This window comes from Netta rufina, assembly GCF_964035555.1.
Source record: "Netta rufina genome assembly, chromosome: 4".
In the NCBI taxonomy this organism is placed as follows: Eukaryota; Metazoa; Chordata; class Aves; order Anseriformes; family Anatidae; genus Netta; species Netta rufina.
Window position 1 is genome coordinate 74,028,846 of NC_140127.1, and position 19,208 is coordinate 74,048,053.

At 45.6% G+C, this 19,208-nt stretch overlaps 1 protein-coding gene across 1 annotated transcript in view; it reads left to right on the forward strand.

The window, feature by feature from the left end:
• Nucleotides 1–10,303: 10,303 nt before the first annotated feature.
• The window catches only part of ADRA1D (adrenoceptor alpha 1D), a gene marked incomplete at both ends in the record, with an annotated part of 39,854 nt that continues 30,949 nt past the window's right edge, over nucleotides 10,304–19,208 (forward strand). Inside the window, one exon of the mRNA XM_084285665.1 lies at nucleotides 10,304–11,270. Coding sequence (XP_084141791.1) covers nucleotides 10,304–11,270 — 967 coding nt within the window. The remainder of the gene's footprint in view (nucleotides 11,271–19,208) is intronic.

Consider the following 19,208-nt stretch of genomic DNA (forward strand, 5'->3'; position numbering starts at 1 on the left):
CATACTCTGCTGAAATGGAGCCAGCAACAGTATGGTGGGTAGATCTGGCAGAGATTACAGCCATAGTTTCGTAACTTCCTGCTTGTCCTGTTGCACTTGCTGTTTCCCATCATCAAATTCTGCACCTAAAGTCTTTTAAACCAGCTGTGCATGGACACAGACCCAATCCTGTATCAAACCTGAAATGATATTCAGTAATGACTTCTTTCCTTCATTTGTCAGTGACTACCTTGATCTCTCTTTCAGCAGCAGACTCACTGTGTTGAAGGAAAGTCTGAAATCAACCAGAGTGGATGCTAATAGCACTCCTAGACAAATTATTTTCCTAGCATTCAGCAAAAAATCATGCTAATTTTGCTTAGATTCACCCCTTCTCCTGACCCTGCTGTGCTAAGGTGCTCCCATTACACGGAATTATTTGGATTTAGGAGGCACCCTGGATGGTGAGAACCTGATGTCTGGACTTTGTTGTCTCTAGCAATTGGTGGTTATATTTTGCATAAACAAATATAACCTAAGGCAAACATTTGCTTCTCTCACTTTCTCCAGCAAGCATGGTTTTAGACATGGGGGGAAAAACAAACTCTAAAACCGCCTCTCAGCTTTCGATAACTTTTGCACTCATTTTTCATTTTTATTTTCCTTCATCCTGGAAGGAAAGAGGAGCGGTAGAAAGCACTAATCTCTAACCACAGTCATTTCCTGAATACCAGAGAACTGCTGTCAAAACCAAGGATTCACTCACTGCTTAAACATCTGTATTACATTACTGCACTTTCCTTTTTGCTCCTGCATCATGGCATGCAATCAGCCACTGCTCCAAACCAGAAGCTGGAAGCAGCTGCAGACTTTAAAACTGTTCCAGGCTTCCCCCATCTAACAGTGTTGCAATATATTTTTTTACAGCAAGGACCTCTTTTTTTGGATTTTATGGACAAGTCTCTATCCAAACACTGCACGGCAAACAGTAAATCCTATTTCCTTCCTGGAACAGAGCTGAAAAATTCTTCTCTGAGTTCCTACCAGTTTTTAATGTGGCCTTACTAATTTCTCTCTGCCTCACTTTCCAGATTGCTGCCTCTAATCTGTACCATTTTCTCCCGCTGACTGTCAAGCTGCTTATAATACACACTTTTCTGGAAGTGTATTTTTCTTCTTTTTCTCTCTGTATATTTATATTCTAGTCCCTACTAAAAATAATGATGATGGTTTTAATAATGACTGATCTTCCTTGACCTGATTTAGCTCTTTAGCTAGCTGACGCAAGAAGATTATTCATTGTCTTCTCCACAGTAATTTCCATGAGTCTTTGGGAGTCATGTCTTCGGTCTGATTGACTCATTAGATTTCAAGATCCCTAACAGCCAAGATCAGAAAGATTGATTCTGATATTATCTTCTGGGAGACTGTCCTGACTAGCATGTCAGACCTGGAATTCTTATGAGAGGTAGTAACACATGCAGACCCCATGAAAAGACAGCACAACCCTACCAAGTGCCCTGAGAATTTTGTGTTGACACCTGGCATGGGAGATGCAAGGTCTGTCTGACTTCTAAGGAAATGCTCAGAATGAAAAAAGCGAGGAGGTACATGGGATAGCAACGAGCAAAATCAGGCCCTGTAAAATAGTGGCTGTTTGTACACTAAATGCTATCAAGACATCCTCAGACTGAAATTCAGCTCCCACAGCCTTAGCGCCCTGCAGCCTCGTGAGGGCAGGTGACTGAGTCTGGCTCGTGTGGGGCTGCAGTGATCCAGAAAATCTAACGGCGGAGACAGAAAATTTGGCTCCTTTCCCAGGAGGATCTTGATTAATACCCTTGTTTCTTTGTCTTTAATGGGGGGGATAATATGTTAAATGCTTTTGAATTTTCTCTTTAACCCCTTCCTCGCAACTAGGAGGCATGATATGAAGGAGATGCTCAGGAAATAGAGACAGTTCTTTGCAGTGGGAAAAAAGATTTGATCACACTTTTGGGGTTTGGATTTCCCACCCTTCACCCTGGGAAATCAGAAAATAGAGAATAGGCTACAGTTACCAAGTGGTTTCTTGAAAAGTTTCAGCATCAGAAATACCAAGGTAAAAGCACCTAGAAGCAATGTGGAAGAAGAGGAGACAACTATGTCCCCATCTCAAGAGCAGCCAGGCGTCACAGTTATGGGTAAAGTTGTACCATGTCCATGTGGTTTCAAAACCTGATGTAAATTCACTTGCAGAAATAAGAATCATAGCCATAGCAAAGCCACAAGTGAAGAAGTTTGGGGACTGCGACTCCATGCCATTTCCCATCTGAAGAGACACCCATACAGTGAACAACATGGAAACCTGATTAAAGGCATCTCTTAAGTTGTAACACACATGTTATAATCTTGGATGGGCATTCACCTGGTAATGGATATTGGTCACTATGTAATGGAAATGGTCACTGGCTCCTGAAGCAGTCGCTATTTCAAGCTTTGGAGTACCAGGCATATTTCTATCTAGCACTACCCATTCTTCTCCCCAGCTCTGCCTGGTAGCAGAAAGCCCTGTCCTGGGAAGCCAAGATCCCTGACTGCAGCAACAAAGACCACAGAAACACTTGGAAACAACTAATAAGAAACCGATGCTGCCATCCAAATAGCCCAGCTGGGTCACTAAGGTTATTCCTTTAGCAAAACCTCTCTTAATGGGGCTACTCTGACCTAGTTCACCTCCAGACGACAGAGCTATCAGCAGTGTTTTCTCACTTCTGCTAGCCAAGATAAAGGCGATGTTCCCTTCTGGCCTCTAAATCAGAATGCAGTCATGCAGTAGTTTTAGAGCCAGAGGGGAGAGACCAAGCCTATTGTACACGTGCCATGTGAAAAGCAAACATCTGAATAATGCTTTTGCATGCCCATTGCTATGCCTGTTGTGAAATTCATCACCACTTTTAACTCTGTAGGTTGCATCAAGTTGTAATATTTTGACCAGCAGCTAGGGATATTATGCTCTTCTTTTAATAACTTTCTGTGTTTGTACAGGTGTGATCTCCTTATTGAAGATGATATTCCCAGGTTTGGAAACTGTTGGGTTGGCATCACTCATGGGAACACTCTTCTTTGGTTTGACTGGGGGATTGGCAGGAACAAAGATGAGCCACGTAAGCAAAAAGCCCCAGAAATGTGTTTCTTACCTTTCATGTGGGGCCAGGGCAGGTTGAACTGATCAACGGGGTGTTGGCACAGGGATAAGGAGGCATCTTCCTCTTGCTGCCATAGGTTTCCACTTCATGATGGGTTACATTTTAACAAAAGGAAAAAAAGAAGCATACAGGAGAGATGTAACTCTCTCCGACTCCATTTACCCATGCTACAAACTCAATATTTTGAGATTTTGAAGCACAGACGTGGCCAGGCTCAGCCCAGCCTTTTCACCCCTCCAGGTAGCACCAGAGATCCCAAAATGGCCACAACAAGAGAAGAAGCAATCCATGAGCAAGCAGAGCCTGGGCTGGCTGGTGTTGCGTGTCACCAGAACTGGCAAGACAAACCTCTGCCGTGAGGGGTTTTGTTTGTGCTGGATGAAGGGGAAAGCCAGCTGGACAGCACATTGGCATGTTGGGCCAGATTTCTCCGAAGATGTAAAACAGGATGGTGCCTTTATTTTGGTGGGAGGAAAGATGTCAGAATTTGTTCCCTGATTGCTAGTGAATGCCCTTACTCATGCTGAGAGAGGCCATGGGAACAAGCCTCCATTAGACATTGCCACTTGTTTTGGTATTAAAAACTGGGAAAGGAATGATGCATTGCTTTCTTTTCCTCCACCCCCTTTGCTTTGCAATCATTTCATGGAGATGAGACTTCCATGTGTTTTTATCTAAGTACAAGCTCAACTTTCACTGTTTAAATATTGACTTCTGTCATAGGTATGGAGTTTAAATATAAAGAAAACCAAAGAAAAAACAGCCCATGAAATGGGACCTAAATGGCAAGAAACAAGCAAAGCTGGTGACTGAAGATATCAATGCAAGAGAACTTATTTTCCAGGAGCAGGCTGTGAACCTGATTAATACCACAGAAATAAATGAGCCCAATGTTTATTCCTCATTCTCTAATACTTTAGGTGACATTCAAAAATAATAATAAACACACGCGTATTGAACCCAGAGATTTTTATGTGTTTTTTTTTTTTTTTTTTTTTCTGTCACAAATTAGCTGCCAAAGCAATTCTGGTTATTCTTTCCTGAAGGCAAAGCTGAGGAGCAGAACCCAGTTTGTGGTGTTTAATTTTAGCCTGAGCCTCTGCCAGTCATTTTCATGCCATGTATTTGTATTTGTTTGTATTTACTTGTGCTAAATTAAAGGGTGGAAGCCTGAGAGGTCTTTGTGTTCACTTAATAAAGCAAAAAAGCTACTGGGAAAATGGCAATGTAACTTGAATTTATAGATAAAATATGTTTTTATTATTATTTTTATTTATATTAATATACATTCATCATGCAAACTTATTTGCCGAGAGGTTTGGGGCTTTAATAAAATCAAGATTACTATCTTCTTTCCAAAGCATAGCCCTGGCCTGGACTAGCACACAAAGGTCAGCTCAGCCATCTGCTGACAGAGCAACACTACAACCATCCCGTGCCACCCTCTGCCCCAGCTTCTTCTCTCTTTCACACTTTCTTCCCCCTTCCCCATCCCTGCTGTCCCCTTGGCCACATCCTTTCTGTGCCCTCGTGCCCAGGTGGATGCACGGACAGGTCTGTGGCAGGACGAGGCTCCGAGGCGCCTTCACATGTTAGACACCGTGTGCTCTTCATGCCCAGAAGGACCCACACACAAGTGTCCCCTGCTCGTGATTGCCACAGGGAAGTCCTCAAGCCAACACCTTGGATCCTCTTTGCTAACACTTCTCTCCTCCTAATCCTCCCCAAATCCCCATTCCTCCATACATCTTCTGTATTCCACATTTACTTTAAGAGCAGCTGCTGGGACAAGGACTTTCCTAATTCTTATGGTTATCTAGTGTTTGCTGGGATGGAATAACATCAAGAAAATTTCCACATGTGGGCCAAGTCCTATTTTGGCATCCTTTTTAAAAAGCTGCTTCTCAGGACTTTTATTTATAAGCAAAGGTCAGCCATGGGAGGCAGACTTCTGCAAACCAGGGGGGCTTAGGTTTGGGTTTTTTACCATACCTGCCATGTGAGGCAGCTGAAGGTCTGAAATTCTCACTGCTTGGAAAAAAAAACTAAAGCAATGGCAAACAAATGCCAACGTTTGGGGGAAGGGAAATATCTCAAAGAGAAACAAACTGCCAACAAAAATATTTTTCTGTCATAACAGAGAAACCTTACTTTGCAATTTTGACCTTTTGAAGCATTTTTATTTATATATTTAGTTCTTCTTTGATTTATCTTTATGTTATTATTTATTTTATTCCTATACATCAACAACTGTTCTTTTAAAACTGGTCATTAGCAATTGTTCTGTTAATTTTAACTTCTGTTGGCAATCTCTGAAGTAATTGGCCTTACATTTTGTTCATTTCTTCCCCCCCTTAAAAAATGTTTTGAAATGCAAATCTGAAATGTTCTTCTCGGTATTAAAGAGTTTTATTATATGTCTCTTAAAAGAGCAAAAGACAAAAGAGAACATCCCCGAGGAATGCTTCATTTTGAACACATCAACATTTCCACTGAAATAACAAACATTTCAGACCAACCTTTTAAACCACACTCATCTGCTTGTCCTATCTACCCATCCTACCTGCCTTAGCATGGCATTCAGAGCTTTTCTCCTGACACCGAACAGCCTGGCCTCTTCCCTTGGCTTCTGTCCACTGTATTAGGCTGTGTCTGAGATTTGGGGTGAAGGATTGCCTTTGCACCCCAAGAAGCCAAAGTCATTTTTGCCTCTGAGGGTCTTCACCATCCACTACAGCCAAGCTCAGTACAAGCATCCTCATTGCACTAAGTGGGTGACCAGAAAAAAAGGAGTTAATGTGCTTGGTTACCCTTTTCCTTTCCTTTTTTTTTTTTTTTTTTTTTTTCCTATTTTTCCCTTTATTTTACCTTTTTCTATTCAGTTGCCCAAAAGTTAAATTAGAACCCAGAAGAGGAAGATAATAAATCACTCTCCATGTCAGCTGGCAGCAAGACTCGAAATAGCAGCAAAGAAAGTTTAGGGAAGACTGGGGGAGGCTCTAATGAAGAGGATAGGGAGGCATTAAGGGGCACTGCAGTAGGAGAAAGCCACAGTGAGGGGTGGATTTGGAAGAAGGAGATCCATCTCCAGTATGGGGGCATGAGCCATTGTCCCTCCCACCTGTGGTCTGGGGACCACTGATGGCCACCAGAACTGCAGAAGAAAAGCAAAAGTGTAAAAATAAACCACACAAACACACACACACAAAGCAAACAAGCAACAGCAACAAAACAGAGGCATTCACAGAGACACAGAAGAACACCAGCAAATGCAGTAAATATGGGAATGGTGTTGATGTGACCCTGGTCAGGATGGTTCAGGGAACAGGGAAGGCAAGAGGAATGGGACAGCATGATACACGTCTGGGCAATTTCAGGTAGGTGTCACAAAGGGTTGTCTGATTTTCTCTTCTCTACCTTTATCAGACAGCTAATAAAAGCTATTTCCTCTCCTTATCCTCCTCGCCTCATTAATTAAGACATAAACATTCAAGGTGTAGCCTGATTTTTACCGTGCTTAAATAAAATTGCAGCAATGCCGCGAGAGACGAGCTGTGAATTTTAGGATTATTTTTTTTCCTTTTAAACAAGACAGCAGTACAAGTTTGAATCATTGCTCACAATCACTTCTAGCCCATTTTTTATTACGTTTGCAGAGCTGGGGTCAGATGGACAGAGAAGCCAGCAGAGCTAACCAGCCTCCAGCTGGACACAGACTCAGAGGGACACACAACAAAGACCAGCCCCCATTTCCCAAAGGAACATTGAATTGCCAGCCATGGCAAGGCAAATTCATCTTCACAATCACCTGAATACCATCACTTCAGCACAATGCGAACAGGATCCCTCTCTCCCAGCTCTGAACCCAGGAGATGCTGCAGGCAGCAGCACCGCAGCTGACCTCCCTTTGCAGAGAAAAGGTTCACCAAGGGCATGGCTCTGCCTGTGTAAATCTGGACGACACACAAATGTGGACCAAATGCTTTAAGCTACGGTCTCTAGCACTGACAAATCACCTTTCCTTTTCAAGACTCAGGCATAAGGGTTACTGTGATGAACACTACCTCAGGTTCATGGGGTTGGGATGTCTGTCTATTACATAAAAAGCCCTGCGCACACCACTACACGGAGCTATATGTGCCTAGGTTAAGCTTGGGGTGTAAGTCCTAGGGTAAGCTTGGCCCCAGCTGGAGGGCAAAAAAGAGGGAGGAAAGAGCTGCACCTCCTTCAGCTCCAACCCATCAGATTGTCCTGGCCCTATGGTCTTGAAGGTCAGTACCTTTTCACTTTGGGCATTTCAGTCCCTCCGTGCAGTCCTACGCGGACACTGATTTGGGTTTGAGTGCGTCATCATAAACCTGTTCCTCATTAGCGTAAGTTAACTCTAATAGCCCCATCTTAGGCTGAAACGAGACAGATGGAAAGGAATGAGGTAACTGGATCTTAATGAGTTGATGCTCGTTAGCTGAGCTGCAGTGATGGCGCACAACGTGCTCTCCCTTCCTGGGAGAGAAAGAAATCAGCAACCCCAGAGGCTTTGGGCATGGCTGGGGCTTATCCCCAAACAGCACACGAGGTGGCTCCACATATCCTGACCAAAAAGCACTGCTTCACCTCAGCCTTCCCCTCCCTGCATCCCCTTCAAACCCTGTGGTCCTGGCCAGCTCCAGGCTCTCAGCAACGTGGGCAAGTTGTCTTTGGCTGCCCAAAAGCAGCAGAAGCAGGAAAAGAGCACAACTCACCCAGGAGTACAAGATGCAGGGCAGATGAAATCATCATCCTAATAGCATTTTCTGTCCGGTCATCCGGGAAAAAACTTTCTTTGTTAATGAAATAGGTGGTTTAAGTCCTGCTTTACATGAGAAGTCCAATCTTAACTTCAGAGAAATGCACATTTTCTTTATCTCTGTATGCCACAGAGATTAGAGGAGATATATTTATCTAGACATCAATCTGTGTAGCCACAGAGATACGGCATCAAAATTCCATGGGTTGAGATCATCCCATGCTGAGTTTAGCACCCCAGTAAGAAACAATACTTCATTTTGCTGTTTGACATGTTTTCGTCAAAACATAAGGAAAATGAGTAATTTGACCTCGAGTGCTGGGTATTTGGGCTCTTCTTTTTTTAATTTTATTTTTTTTTTAATCTTTTTTTTTTTTTCTTTTTAAAGCAAACACCAAAACCATCCTTCTGAACATTCTCCTTGTACAGTAATTGTTCCCAATTGCTTGTACTTTCCAGTTCTTTTACTTTGCATGTTCCCAGCAGGGTCAAAAACCCAGCTCTAGGAAGAAGGGTGAAATCTTAAGGGACACAAAAGTGCATGGAAGAAATGAGGAAGATCAAAAATGTGTCATTTCCTGCAATGATTGTCAAAGAAAATAAGAGAATATATGCAGTATTATTTTTATTTATTTTTTTTTGTTCACTCTCATACCCACTGAATTAATACCTCCCCTGGTCTGTTAGAGCAATAGTTAAATCATCTCAGCGTGTACTTGGACTGCCCTTTAAAGCCTTTTTTTTCTTTTTGTTAAGAAAGTAAAGTTGAAAACTCATGGATAAACACACTCCAAGGAAATATTTCCTGTGTACAGTAGAAAGCAGCTGATCCCCTATTCAGCCCTGGGGTCAGTCCCCATCGCAACGTATGGAGGCAGAAGAGCGGGGTCACGGGGAGGAAATCAGTGTAAACAGGATCTGTCTTTATCAGTGGGAAAAAGAAAAAAAATAATAATAAAATAAAGGTTTAAATAACCCAGAAATATGTGCCTATATGTTTTAATCACACGCTGCCGTTCCGAAGTCTTGCAAGAGGGTTAAGTTGCAGCCAGGGAGCTGCCGATCACACGTTGTTGCTGAACACCAGGCACTGATCGTCCCTTCTGCTTTTCCGAGGGACTGGCAAGGGGCACCCCATGCTCACAAAGCGGGCAGGGTGCTGGGATGAGGGATGGGAAGCCCGGGGTTGCCACGGCAAGGATGCTCACTGGAAGCCCTGCAAGGCTGGTGGGCACGAAAGGGGCTCTCCAGTCTTGCAGGGCAGTCTCTCGGTGGGATGCTGAAGCTGAAGGGGGGCTGCAAACCCTGCAGGACAGACTCTCGGTTGGATGCTGGGTCTGGGGAGACCCACCAGCCCTGCAGGGCAGCCTCCTAGTGGGATGCTGGGGATGGGGAGGCAGAGGGGACACCCTCCAGCCCTGCAGGGCAGCCTCCTGGTGAGGCGTAGAAGCCGGGGGCTGCGGCTGAGGGTCTCCAGCGAGAAGGTTCAGTCCTTCCTTTCCCCCAAACCCCCCAAACTTCCCCCCCCTCCAAAAAAAAAGGACCCCCGGGGGGGCACCCACCGCTCCGCCGGGCAAACCCTGCGTTCTGCTGCTCCCTGGCGGCGGCGGGCGGCGGGACGGGGACCCCCGGGTGCCTGCCCCCCTCCCTGGGGTGCCTGCCCCCCAAGTGCTGCCTGCACCCCCCAGGGGGTGCCCGATACTCCCGAGTTTGTCCCTGCCCCCCCCCAAAAAAAAAAAAAACGTCTCTCCTCCCCCCTCCGTCCTCTGCAAGCTCCCGGCTCTGCAGCCGGCTTCGCCCTGCCCCAGGGCTCGCTTCGTCCCGTCCCCTCCTCCTCCTCTTCCTCCTCCTCCTCCTCTTCCTCCTCCTCCTCCTCCTCCTCCACCTGACACCCCCGGGCCGGCCCACCCCTTACCCCTCCAGCCCTCCCCTCGCCCCTCCCGGAGCCCTCCCGGGGAGGCGAACGGAGCCGCCGAGCGCTGCCGCCCGCTCGCCCAGCGCAGCCCCGGAGCATGCGAGGGCAGCGGGGGGGCCCCGTCCTCGCTGCCCCCCCCGGAGGGCTCCGCCGGGGAGGGGGGCAGCGCTGCCACCCGGCTTGAAGAGGGCTGGGGGCTCGGAGCTGAGCCTCCATCCCTCCAGCATCCCGCCTTGGAGGGGAGGCTGAGCTTTGCCCCAAAATTTGTTTGTTTGTTGTTTTTTTTTGGTGTTTCTTTTTTTTTTTTTTTTTTTTTTTTTTTTGGGCTGGGGGGGTTGAGCGAGTCTTGGAGGGGGCTTTGGGGATCATGCCGGGGGGGCTGCGCCTCGGCATCGCTTTCTCCTCGCCCTCCATGGAGCCCGGACCTTTTCTACAATGACTTTCGCTGAGCTGAGCAATGGCAGCTTGAGTGGGAACAGGACGGGGCAGGGCAGCCAGAGCGGTGCCAACCGGTCCTGGGGGCTGCAAGGCGAGGACCCCCCCCAGGGCAACGGCACCACGCTGCCTTTCGCCTTGGACGTGCAGGCGGTGGGCGTCGGGGTCTTCCTGGCCGCCTTCATCCTCTCGGCCATCGTGGGGAACATCCTGGTCATCCTCTCGGTGGCTTGCAACCGGCACCTGCAGACGGTCACCAACTACTTCATCGTCAACCTGGCCATCGCCGACCTGCTGCTCAGCACCACCGTGCTGCCCTTCTCGGCCACCCTGGAGGTGCTGGGTTTCTGGGTGTTCGGCCGCATCTTCTGCAACATCTGGGCAGCGGTGGACGTGCTGTGCTGCTCCGCCTCCATCATGAGCCTCTGCATCATCTCCGTGGACAGGTACATCGGGGTCAAGTACTCACTCAAGTACCCCACCATCATGACGGAGAGGAAGGCGGGGGTCATCCTCGTGGTGGTGTGGCTCTCCTCCATGGTCATCTCCATCGGGCCGCTGCTAGGCTGGAAGGAGCCGCCACCACCGGACGAGAGCATCTGTAGCATCACAGAAGAGCCAGGCTATGCCCTCTTCTCCTCCCTTTTCTCCTTCTACCTGCCTCTCATGGTCATCCTGGTGATGTACTTCAGGATCTACGTGGTGGCCAGGCGGACAACCCGGAGCTTGGAGGCGGGGGTCAAGAAGGAGAGGAATAAATCCATGGAGGTGGTGCTGCGCATCCACTGCCGCAGCGTGCTGGAGGAGCCTCTCTCCAGCACCCGGAGCAAGGGGCACAACTTCAGGAGCTCCCTCTCCGTGCGGCTCCTCAAGTTCTCCCGTGAGAAAAAGGCGGCCAAGACTCTCGCCATCGTGGTGGGCGTTTTCATCCTCTGCTGGTTCCCCTTCTTCTTCGTCCTGCCTTTTGGTAAGTGATCCTGTCCCCAGCCCAGCTCTGTGGCAGAGCCCTGAGGACCTGATCCTTGGGACACCTTTCAGGACATAACTCACACATGGTGAGGGATAGGTAATGGATAGGTGGAGAAACAGCAATGAATTAATTCAATTAATTAACGCTCGTTCAATATTTATTAATCAGAGTCACATAATCAATCAAAGCAAGCAGCCAATGAATAAAATAGCAACAAAAAAAGAAAAAAATCGGTTTAATGAATTTATTCTGCATTCAGCACTTTAATTAATGAAGTTTGGGCTGGGGAGGCAGGAAGCAGCTCTGTTTCAAACGGGCTGTAATTACAGCACGGAGGTCTCCAAACAGCCTTGCAGTCTCTGGCCCTGGCCTCTCATCCTCACAGTTTTGGGGAGGGCACCTGGGTCTGCTTTCATATGCCCAGGGCTCCCACCCCTGCTGTGATTATGTTGGAGATTAGGGAGGTTAAACCCCTCTAAAAACTATGTCAGAGACTGAAAGATAAGTCCTGCTGACTTTCCAGGATGCTGATGTTGTGTTGGGACCTCTACCAGGACCAGGTCTTATCTAAAAGGGTCCTCCTCCTGTGGGAGTCATGCCCTCAGCTCCTGACCCTGCCAAGATGCCCATGCCATGGGTGCTCATTTGGGGCTGTCTGCCAGGTTGTGCTCTAAAGTTTTAGCAAGCTCTGCCCCTGTGCACCGGTTTGCCTGAGTGAGAAGGATGCAGCCCTCAGTGTGCAGAGAAAGCTGAGCAGACACGGTGGGGAAGGGACGTGATGCACAAGGCAATGTTCCCCTCCAGCACCAGAGCTACTTGGGACCAAAAAAGTGCAGGGAACCCAGAGCTCTTCATCACTGCCTCTTATAACGACAGTCATCAAATTAACCCTCTGGAGTGATGTAGCTAAAGCAGGGGAGAAGGGAAAAAGTGTGAAAATAACTTTATAATGTAGGTGATGGTCTTTGCACAAAGCAGGGAGGTCTGTGACACCATCTGCAGGGTGGGACCTGCACATCCCACAGCCCACTACACTACTAGGACCACGTACTCCAGCCAGCAGGGAGGCACTGCAGCTAGTTCTGCACTTTTTTCTCAGATATTTCAAACCCTCTTGCTCGAGTTGAGTCAATAGCAACAGAGCATGGGGACCAAATGACTAATTTTGACCCACTGAGCTTTGGGTCTCCCTCCAGCCCTGCACCTTTGTCCCCAGGAGCAGCTGGAGCTCAGGGCTGTTAGACACCTCACTGAGCCTTCTCAGCACCATCCTGCCCTCTGGAGGGATAATTCACCAGCACCAGAGCTGTCTCGGATGCTGAGGTGTCCGTGGGGTGGTAGTCAGGTGTCTGGTCTCCCCATGCTGATGCACATTCTTGCATCTCTTTCCTTCGGGCTCTCTCTGGCTGAGCGTGGTGGCTGGGGAGTTTATCTCAGCTCTCTTAAGGGTTTTTGTCCTGTGCAAGCAAGGAGGTTGTGGTTTAACTCAGGCAGGGAGCTGCAGGTCTGTGGTGAGCTTCTCTCATTACAAGACCCAAGGTTACTAACCCCAGCTGACCATGCCTCAGTTTCCCTTTCATCATTTGTGTGCACTGGGAGGTTTTCATAGCCTGCAGAGACCTTTGGAAGTGGGGGGTTTGGAGAGATGCCAGGCTGAAGGCTGAGCTCTCGGGGCAGCCCCAGGCACTTGCCTCCTTGGCTGAGCACTTTTGCAGGAATCAGCTCCAAACCTCATTCCCAACTTATACCTTGCAGCTAGTGAAGCTGGGAATCAGGGGATCCTATTCCTCTGAATTATTTCTACTACTTGTGAATGGAGACACCAGGCAAATACTTTTCCATATGAAAAAAAAAAAAATATATATATATATATATATATATTTAACCTCATTTGTTCCCCCTTGAAGCCATTGAACTAGCTCCTGCACTGATGTAAATCACTACTTTTTCTCTTATGTCAAAGGAAAATGATGATTTACACCAGCAAAAAATCCAAACTTCATTCTTTAAGTACCTCCTGTGAACCCATTTGCTTCCTCCAAGTGTGCAACTTGCCAAGTTCTCTATAAACATGGCTTTGATCTTTACTTCCTGCTGTATTATACATATAATATAAACACAGCAAAAGTTCATTTATTTTATGACTGAAAAATATGCTGCCTCTGATTTCACCTCCCTTTTATTAATTGCAATTTCCTATTCAAACCTGAGAATCATTTATTGCTATCTAGGAGGAGAACAGAAACTTCTGTAAAGTCTAATCTCTGATTTTACAGCTCGTGAGATGGGTCTGAAACAGTGAAGCCAGTAAAGTTCACTGCAAATCCATAAACTGAAATATGCTGGGGCCAATTCTCTTTTGAAAGAAGATTGCAAATGGTTATATAGAACTGCTTCTTTATTTGCTTGTTAGATTAACTTGAAAGAAAGTATTTAGGGTCTGCTGGAAATAGTATTGATAAATATTTTTAATGGAAATGAAACACTGGTTGGAAACAAAAATCACTTTCAATTGAAGTGAAACATATTGTTTCAATTTAAGAAAAGGGTGAATAAGTGTTTATTAAAAATGAGCGCTCTCAGCTATATTTCAAAATGAGCTGTCACATTAAAATGAAACAAATGTGATCTATTTTATTCTGAAAATATCAAAATGAAATATTTTGACTTTCTTGTTCATTCTATTTTTCATGAATTTGCATGAAGTTATCACTGACTGACTTATCCTGCTGACTCCTTGTTGCCTGAATATGCTTTTTGGGGATAAGTGAATTTGTCAACTGAAAAGTAAAAGGCTGCCCGCTCTGCTTAGCCTGGACTTAGCAATCAGAGCATCTGCACTGGCTCTGTCATCCGGTGTCAGCATCAGCCTGCACACATCTGTGCCTCTTTCTGCAGAATAGCTTCCACTTCGGCTACACAAAAGGAATACTTATTGCATCTGCGTTGAGAAGCTGAAATAACTAAAAAAAATTAAATAGCAGGACCACCAGACCTATGGATGCACTGAGTGTTGTCAGTCTTTTCTCTGTAGTGGAATAATCTGCAAGCATGCTTCTTTAAATCAGCTGGAATTAACAAATACTTCCACAGGCTGTTTATCAGCTGCATAATTCAGCTCTCTTTTGGGCCTGGGATATGTGTCTCCAAGCATAAGATGCCATCTCCAGGAGTTTTAGCACAATTAACAGTTTGCGTAGCTAATGAGACTCTTTAAGCAGCCCGTTGTTCAACAAAAGATGAAATCCTAATTACAGGACAACCCTAATGGGCTGTGCCTTCTGCAGGGTGTGCAGTAGAACTCTGCTAAGCTGCTTCATCTGGGATGCTGCGTGGTGAATGTGTGTTTTTTTTTGGCCAGGGTTCCTCTTTGCTTAGCAAAGACCCATCAAGAGAACATCACAAGGCTTTCTAGAGATGTTGGCCAGGTCTTTAAGGGTATTTTTTATGAAAAAAATCATCTCAATCTGGGTGTTTTAGGCATAAGTACCTTCATCTGTGGTAGCCATAGCATCATGGAGGTGCTGGTTGGAAGGGTCCTCTGAAGGTCTAGCTGCGTTTTGGAGCAACGTTAACACCAATACAAGGTCAATCAGGATTATTCATCCAAAGCCCCCTTTATCTTTCCTATGGAGGTGCCTGAAAGTGTGACCCACCTGATCTGTTTTGGACATCCTCCACAGGACAAGATGAATTATAGTGTTAATTTGCCTCTTCAGAGGAAGAGGATACAACAGTACCCTCTAGGGACAACTAACTGGCTGACAGTGTCTACACTGTAGGTATATGTAAAGATGTAAGAGGTAGCCTAGACTTGATTTTTTTAAGTCCAATGGAAGCATGACAGCCAGGTGAGGAGAAGCTCAACCGTACATCAGGTCAATCTTTTATTAGGCACTGGACAATTACACATAACTTCTCCTTCAAGAAGCACGGCCATAGGAGCTTCACTGGCTCTTCTGCTAATGGAAAACCCTGCTAGAAGTTAGGGGCTAAATTTGTCCTTTCAGCAGACATTTATGCAATGGGCCAAGAATCCAGAACCCCTTATACAACCTCTTAATAGTTATCTCCTTTCTCCAAGATGAGGAAAGAGGAGGTAAGAACAGAAGGAGGGATGGAGCCCTGCTCCGCATTCAATTTTCAGCTCCCAGGGAGCATGCAAAGAGGGTGTGGGGCCCCAGATGGGACCACCTGAAGAGTGGAGGCAAAGCCCTTCTTCATCACTATTTTAGGAGAATCCAAAAGGAAAATCTATCCTTTGGGGTGTACTAGCCAGTACCCAGAATGGTGATTTACATCCCTCCATGGCTCTTGGTTGTTAACAGGTGTAGTCCAGTTTAGGTGGTGGGCTCCAGTGTTTGTTATCCTTCAGATTTGGTCAGAAACCCAGGCTGGTATGAGAGAGGCACAGAAGCACCCACAGCTGGTGCCACACAAGGGTGAAGTCCACAACCCAAGGTTCCCTCCATCCTGTCCCCCCACAAGCAGCAGTTACCCAGACAAGGAAGGGCTCGAGAGATCCCTCACTACAAGCAGAACCCCGCTCTTATATTTGCATTGAGGCAGGGACTTGCCTGTGTCTGCAGTGGAGGCTGGTGCTTATTTCCAGTTACAATTTAAAAAAATAGTGTCCTGGCTTTTTTTCCCTACATCCTGAAGGAAAGGCAGCTGCTACACAAACCAGGTTAAGAAAGGTCTTTTTCAAGCCAAAACAAAATTATTTTTTGTAGATACTATTTTTCACAGGTCAGAAGAAGTCCTTTCACAAAACTTTTTGCAGAAGATGGGCTCACAGAGACATAGCATGGCTCAGACTTTGGAAACTGTCATTTGCAAAGTGAATGATGGGGAGGGCAGTGGAGGTAGAGGCACATTTCAGATGAGACTAAGTCTATTGTGGTAGGAGAATCTACTTCTATTCTGGTAGAAGAACATTTGCCATGTTTTCCTAAGGGAACAAGGGCTTATGTCATTGCTCTTTGCCTGTGTGCGTGCAGGCCCTTTCCCACCATCTGTTAAACTCTTTCATCAATCTCAATTGCTTTCAAGAAAGTGCTAAAGGTCTCCAATATATCGAATTCCTACGAGTTTCATAAAAATGGGCAGATAGGCAAATGAGTGGGAACTTACATACTCTTCCCCACTGAAGGAAGATTGCAGAGTGAGCTCTGCCCTTTGTCAGACCCCAGAAAATACTCCCTAAAAACCCATCACAAGACACAATTCCCATTAACACCAAGCTTCTTTAATTTTGTTATGCACAGGAGGACCCAATCAAAAGTGGGATTTAAGAGGAGGATGAAAGATACACCATTCAAATACTTTTCTGGTCAGGGTAGTCTCTTGTATCTCCTGAAATTTTCTGAGTCATGGTGGAAGTAGCAGAATTGGCATGGAAAAAGCAATGTATAAAACGCTTTGGGATAATTATCTATGGCCTGGAGAAGGATTTTTGACTGAATATTGGGTTGAACTGGAATTAAAGCCTGAGTTCAAACTGGAAGCAGAGCAATGGCAATGAATTCTTCCATCTGTCAAGTGTTCCCTGTTGATCCCGATCCACAGGAACCATATATTCCTTAAAAATGCCAGCAAAGGCACAGACCCAGAGTCTCAAAAGCTCTTTGGTGGAAGGCTCCAATTTGATTTACTGAACATTACCGAACCAAGAGGCAAAATCCTTCTCATCTGCTTTCCACTGCAGGACGTTTCCATCAAACGGCTTCATAACAAATTAGAATAGGTAAATCTTGGGGGATGGATGGATCTTCCAGCCCATCTCCCTTTCTCCAGAAAAGATCACTTGGCCCCAAACCATTCTTGTCCTGCTCTTAAAGCATTGTAATGAGGGCAAATCCATTGTTTTCCATGAAAAATTATACTGGTGTTTAATCAGTAAAAACAAATGTGATTTCTGCCTTTTTTTCCTCCAGTTCAGAGTCTGCAATAACTTCAGGGCTTTGTTGCAGCCTACTAGTGTCATTTGTAGGGCACAATAGCTGGGATGCATGGGGTTGGCAAGGCTCAGGGACACGTGGGAGAGTCAGGGTGGGTGCAGCCCGCTGGGAGAGCACTGGAGGAATAGCCCAGGCACAGGGGACCTGGTTATGAGTGATCCACATTGACTGCATCTATCTAAAGATAATACCATGGAAAAGCAGCCTGTGAGCTGGTTTCCCCGCCAGGGAGAACATGTTGGGGTCCTGCAGAAGGGCCTAGGAGGGAATTACAAGCTGGCACACGGACAACAATCAGAGGCTACACTGGGCAGCCACAGCACTTGATGGTGTTAATTCACTCCTTGTGCCCTAGTGCAGAACAACAGGGAAATAGTCTACGCATGTTTGGAAATAAATGGCAAAAAAATGATTATTTGGAGCCCAGCTGAGTGCATGGTTCCCTTCCTACCCATTGCCCTACGTCAAAGGCCAGAGACAGATGGAAGGTTGTAATACATCTTCTGTTGTCTGCCTTGTAGCAAGAGATGCAGTGATCAGGACCTGAAATAGCAATTTGGGCACCCAAGTTTGAACATACGCTCTTCCTCTGCTTGGCCAAAGTAGTGTGGTGACTCAGTGAAGGGACTGGGAACAGGACCCAGATCTCCCATGACCTATATACGGGATAACTCTGCTTCCATTCCACCCACTGCTCCACCAAATAAAACTATTTAAAGCCAAGCGTCTGTTTTTATATCATTGAGTCTTGACGCATCTGGAGGCAGTTGCTATAATAGATGTACCACAAACAGGAAAAAAAAAAAGAAGAAAAAAAAAAAAAGGATCTTGAAAATTTTAAAACTACTGTGATTCAATGGGCAAGATGTTATAAAATCTCTCAACAGGAATTTTGGAACTAATACAAAAATATGCAATAGAATATTAAATGCATCTATATTAAGCTGCATCTGAAGGTTTTATTATGTTTGCACACAAAAAAGCTTTGTCCGGGATATTACAGGAAGAAGCTCTTAATTACCCTGATCTATCTGCATTAATTCATATTTGGATAAATATTTACTCATTAATTCTGGTAATCTGCTTAATGGGATGTAACGAAGATTGAATGGAAGGGTGGGGATGTTCTTTGGTATGATCATGCAAGGTGGTTGCTTAAGATCCTACAATCAGCTTGTTTTTAATTGGCTTTGCCACAGCAAACAGCATTAACTAAGTACTAGCAACTGTGTCATGTGAGGAAGTAGCACTGTAAAAGCTTTGTGCTACCTGCAGGTTTTAATTAGAGGTGTGCTCACTTTAGTGAATATCTACATCACTTTTGCTCAAGGCTCTTCAGAAAATGAAAGTATTTCCTTGAGAAGTAACCCAAATCATCTTCTAATCGATCAATTGGGATTTTCACCTGATAGGATTATTGTGCTATATTCTAGGCAGGGCTGATAGTACCTCCTAAGATTACTGGACCATTTTGGAATAAAGTCCCACTTTCTGGTGCCAAATATTATTTATTAGGTAAAGATTTCATTCCATATCTTTGTAACAGGCTGAATTTGTTCTGCCAAATCTGATGCAAAATGAGATAACCATATCTGAGAAAGATGAGAGGGAAAAACACAGTGTTCAGTTTCTGTAAGAAGTGTTACAAGGACAGCCTGGAGTTTAAAAAGCTCTAGCGGTACCAGTTGTCACAACAGAAACTTGATATTTTATTCTGTCGGGGTCGGGGGGTGCTTAATGTCATGACAGGACAGAAATCAGGCAAAGCTGCCCCGATATATCCAGTTTCTATGAAGCTACACAGCTAGAAGAAAGCATGTTCCTGAGATGTTGGCAGGGAAGAGCATTTTGGCAAGACTGGAACTTGCTGGGTAGGGACTTTTAAGAGCAAGGACTTGATGGGGTCTGGTGGGGAATTCAGCTCCTCTGCAGTCTCCTGCACTGCCCATTCCCAACGTCAGGTCAGTCCTTGGCT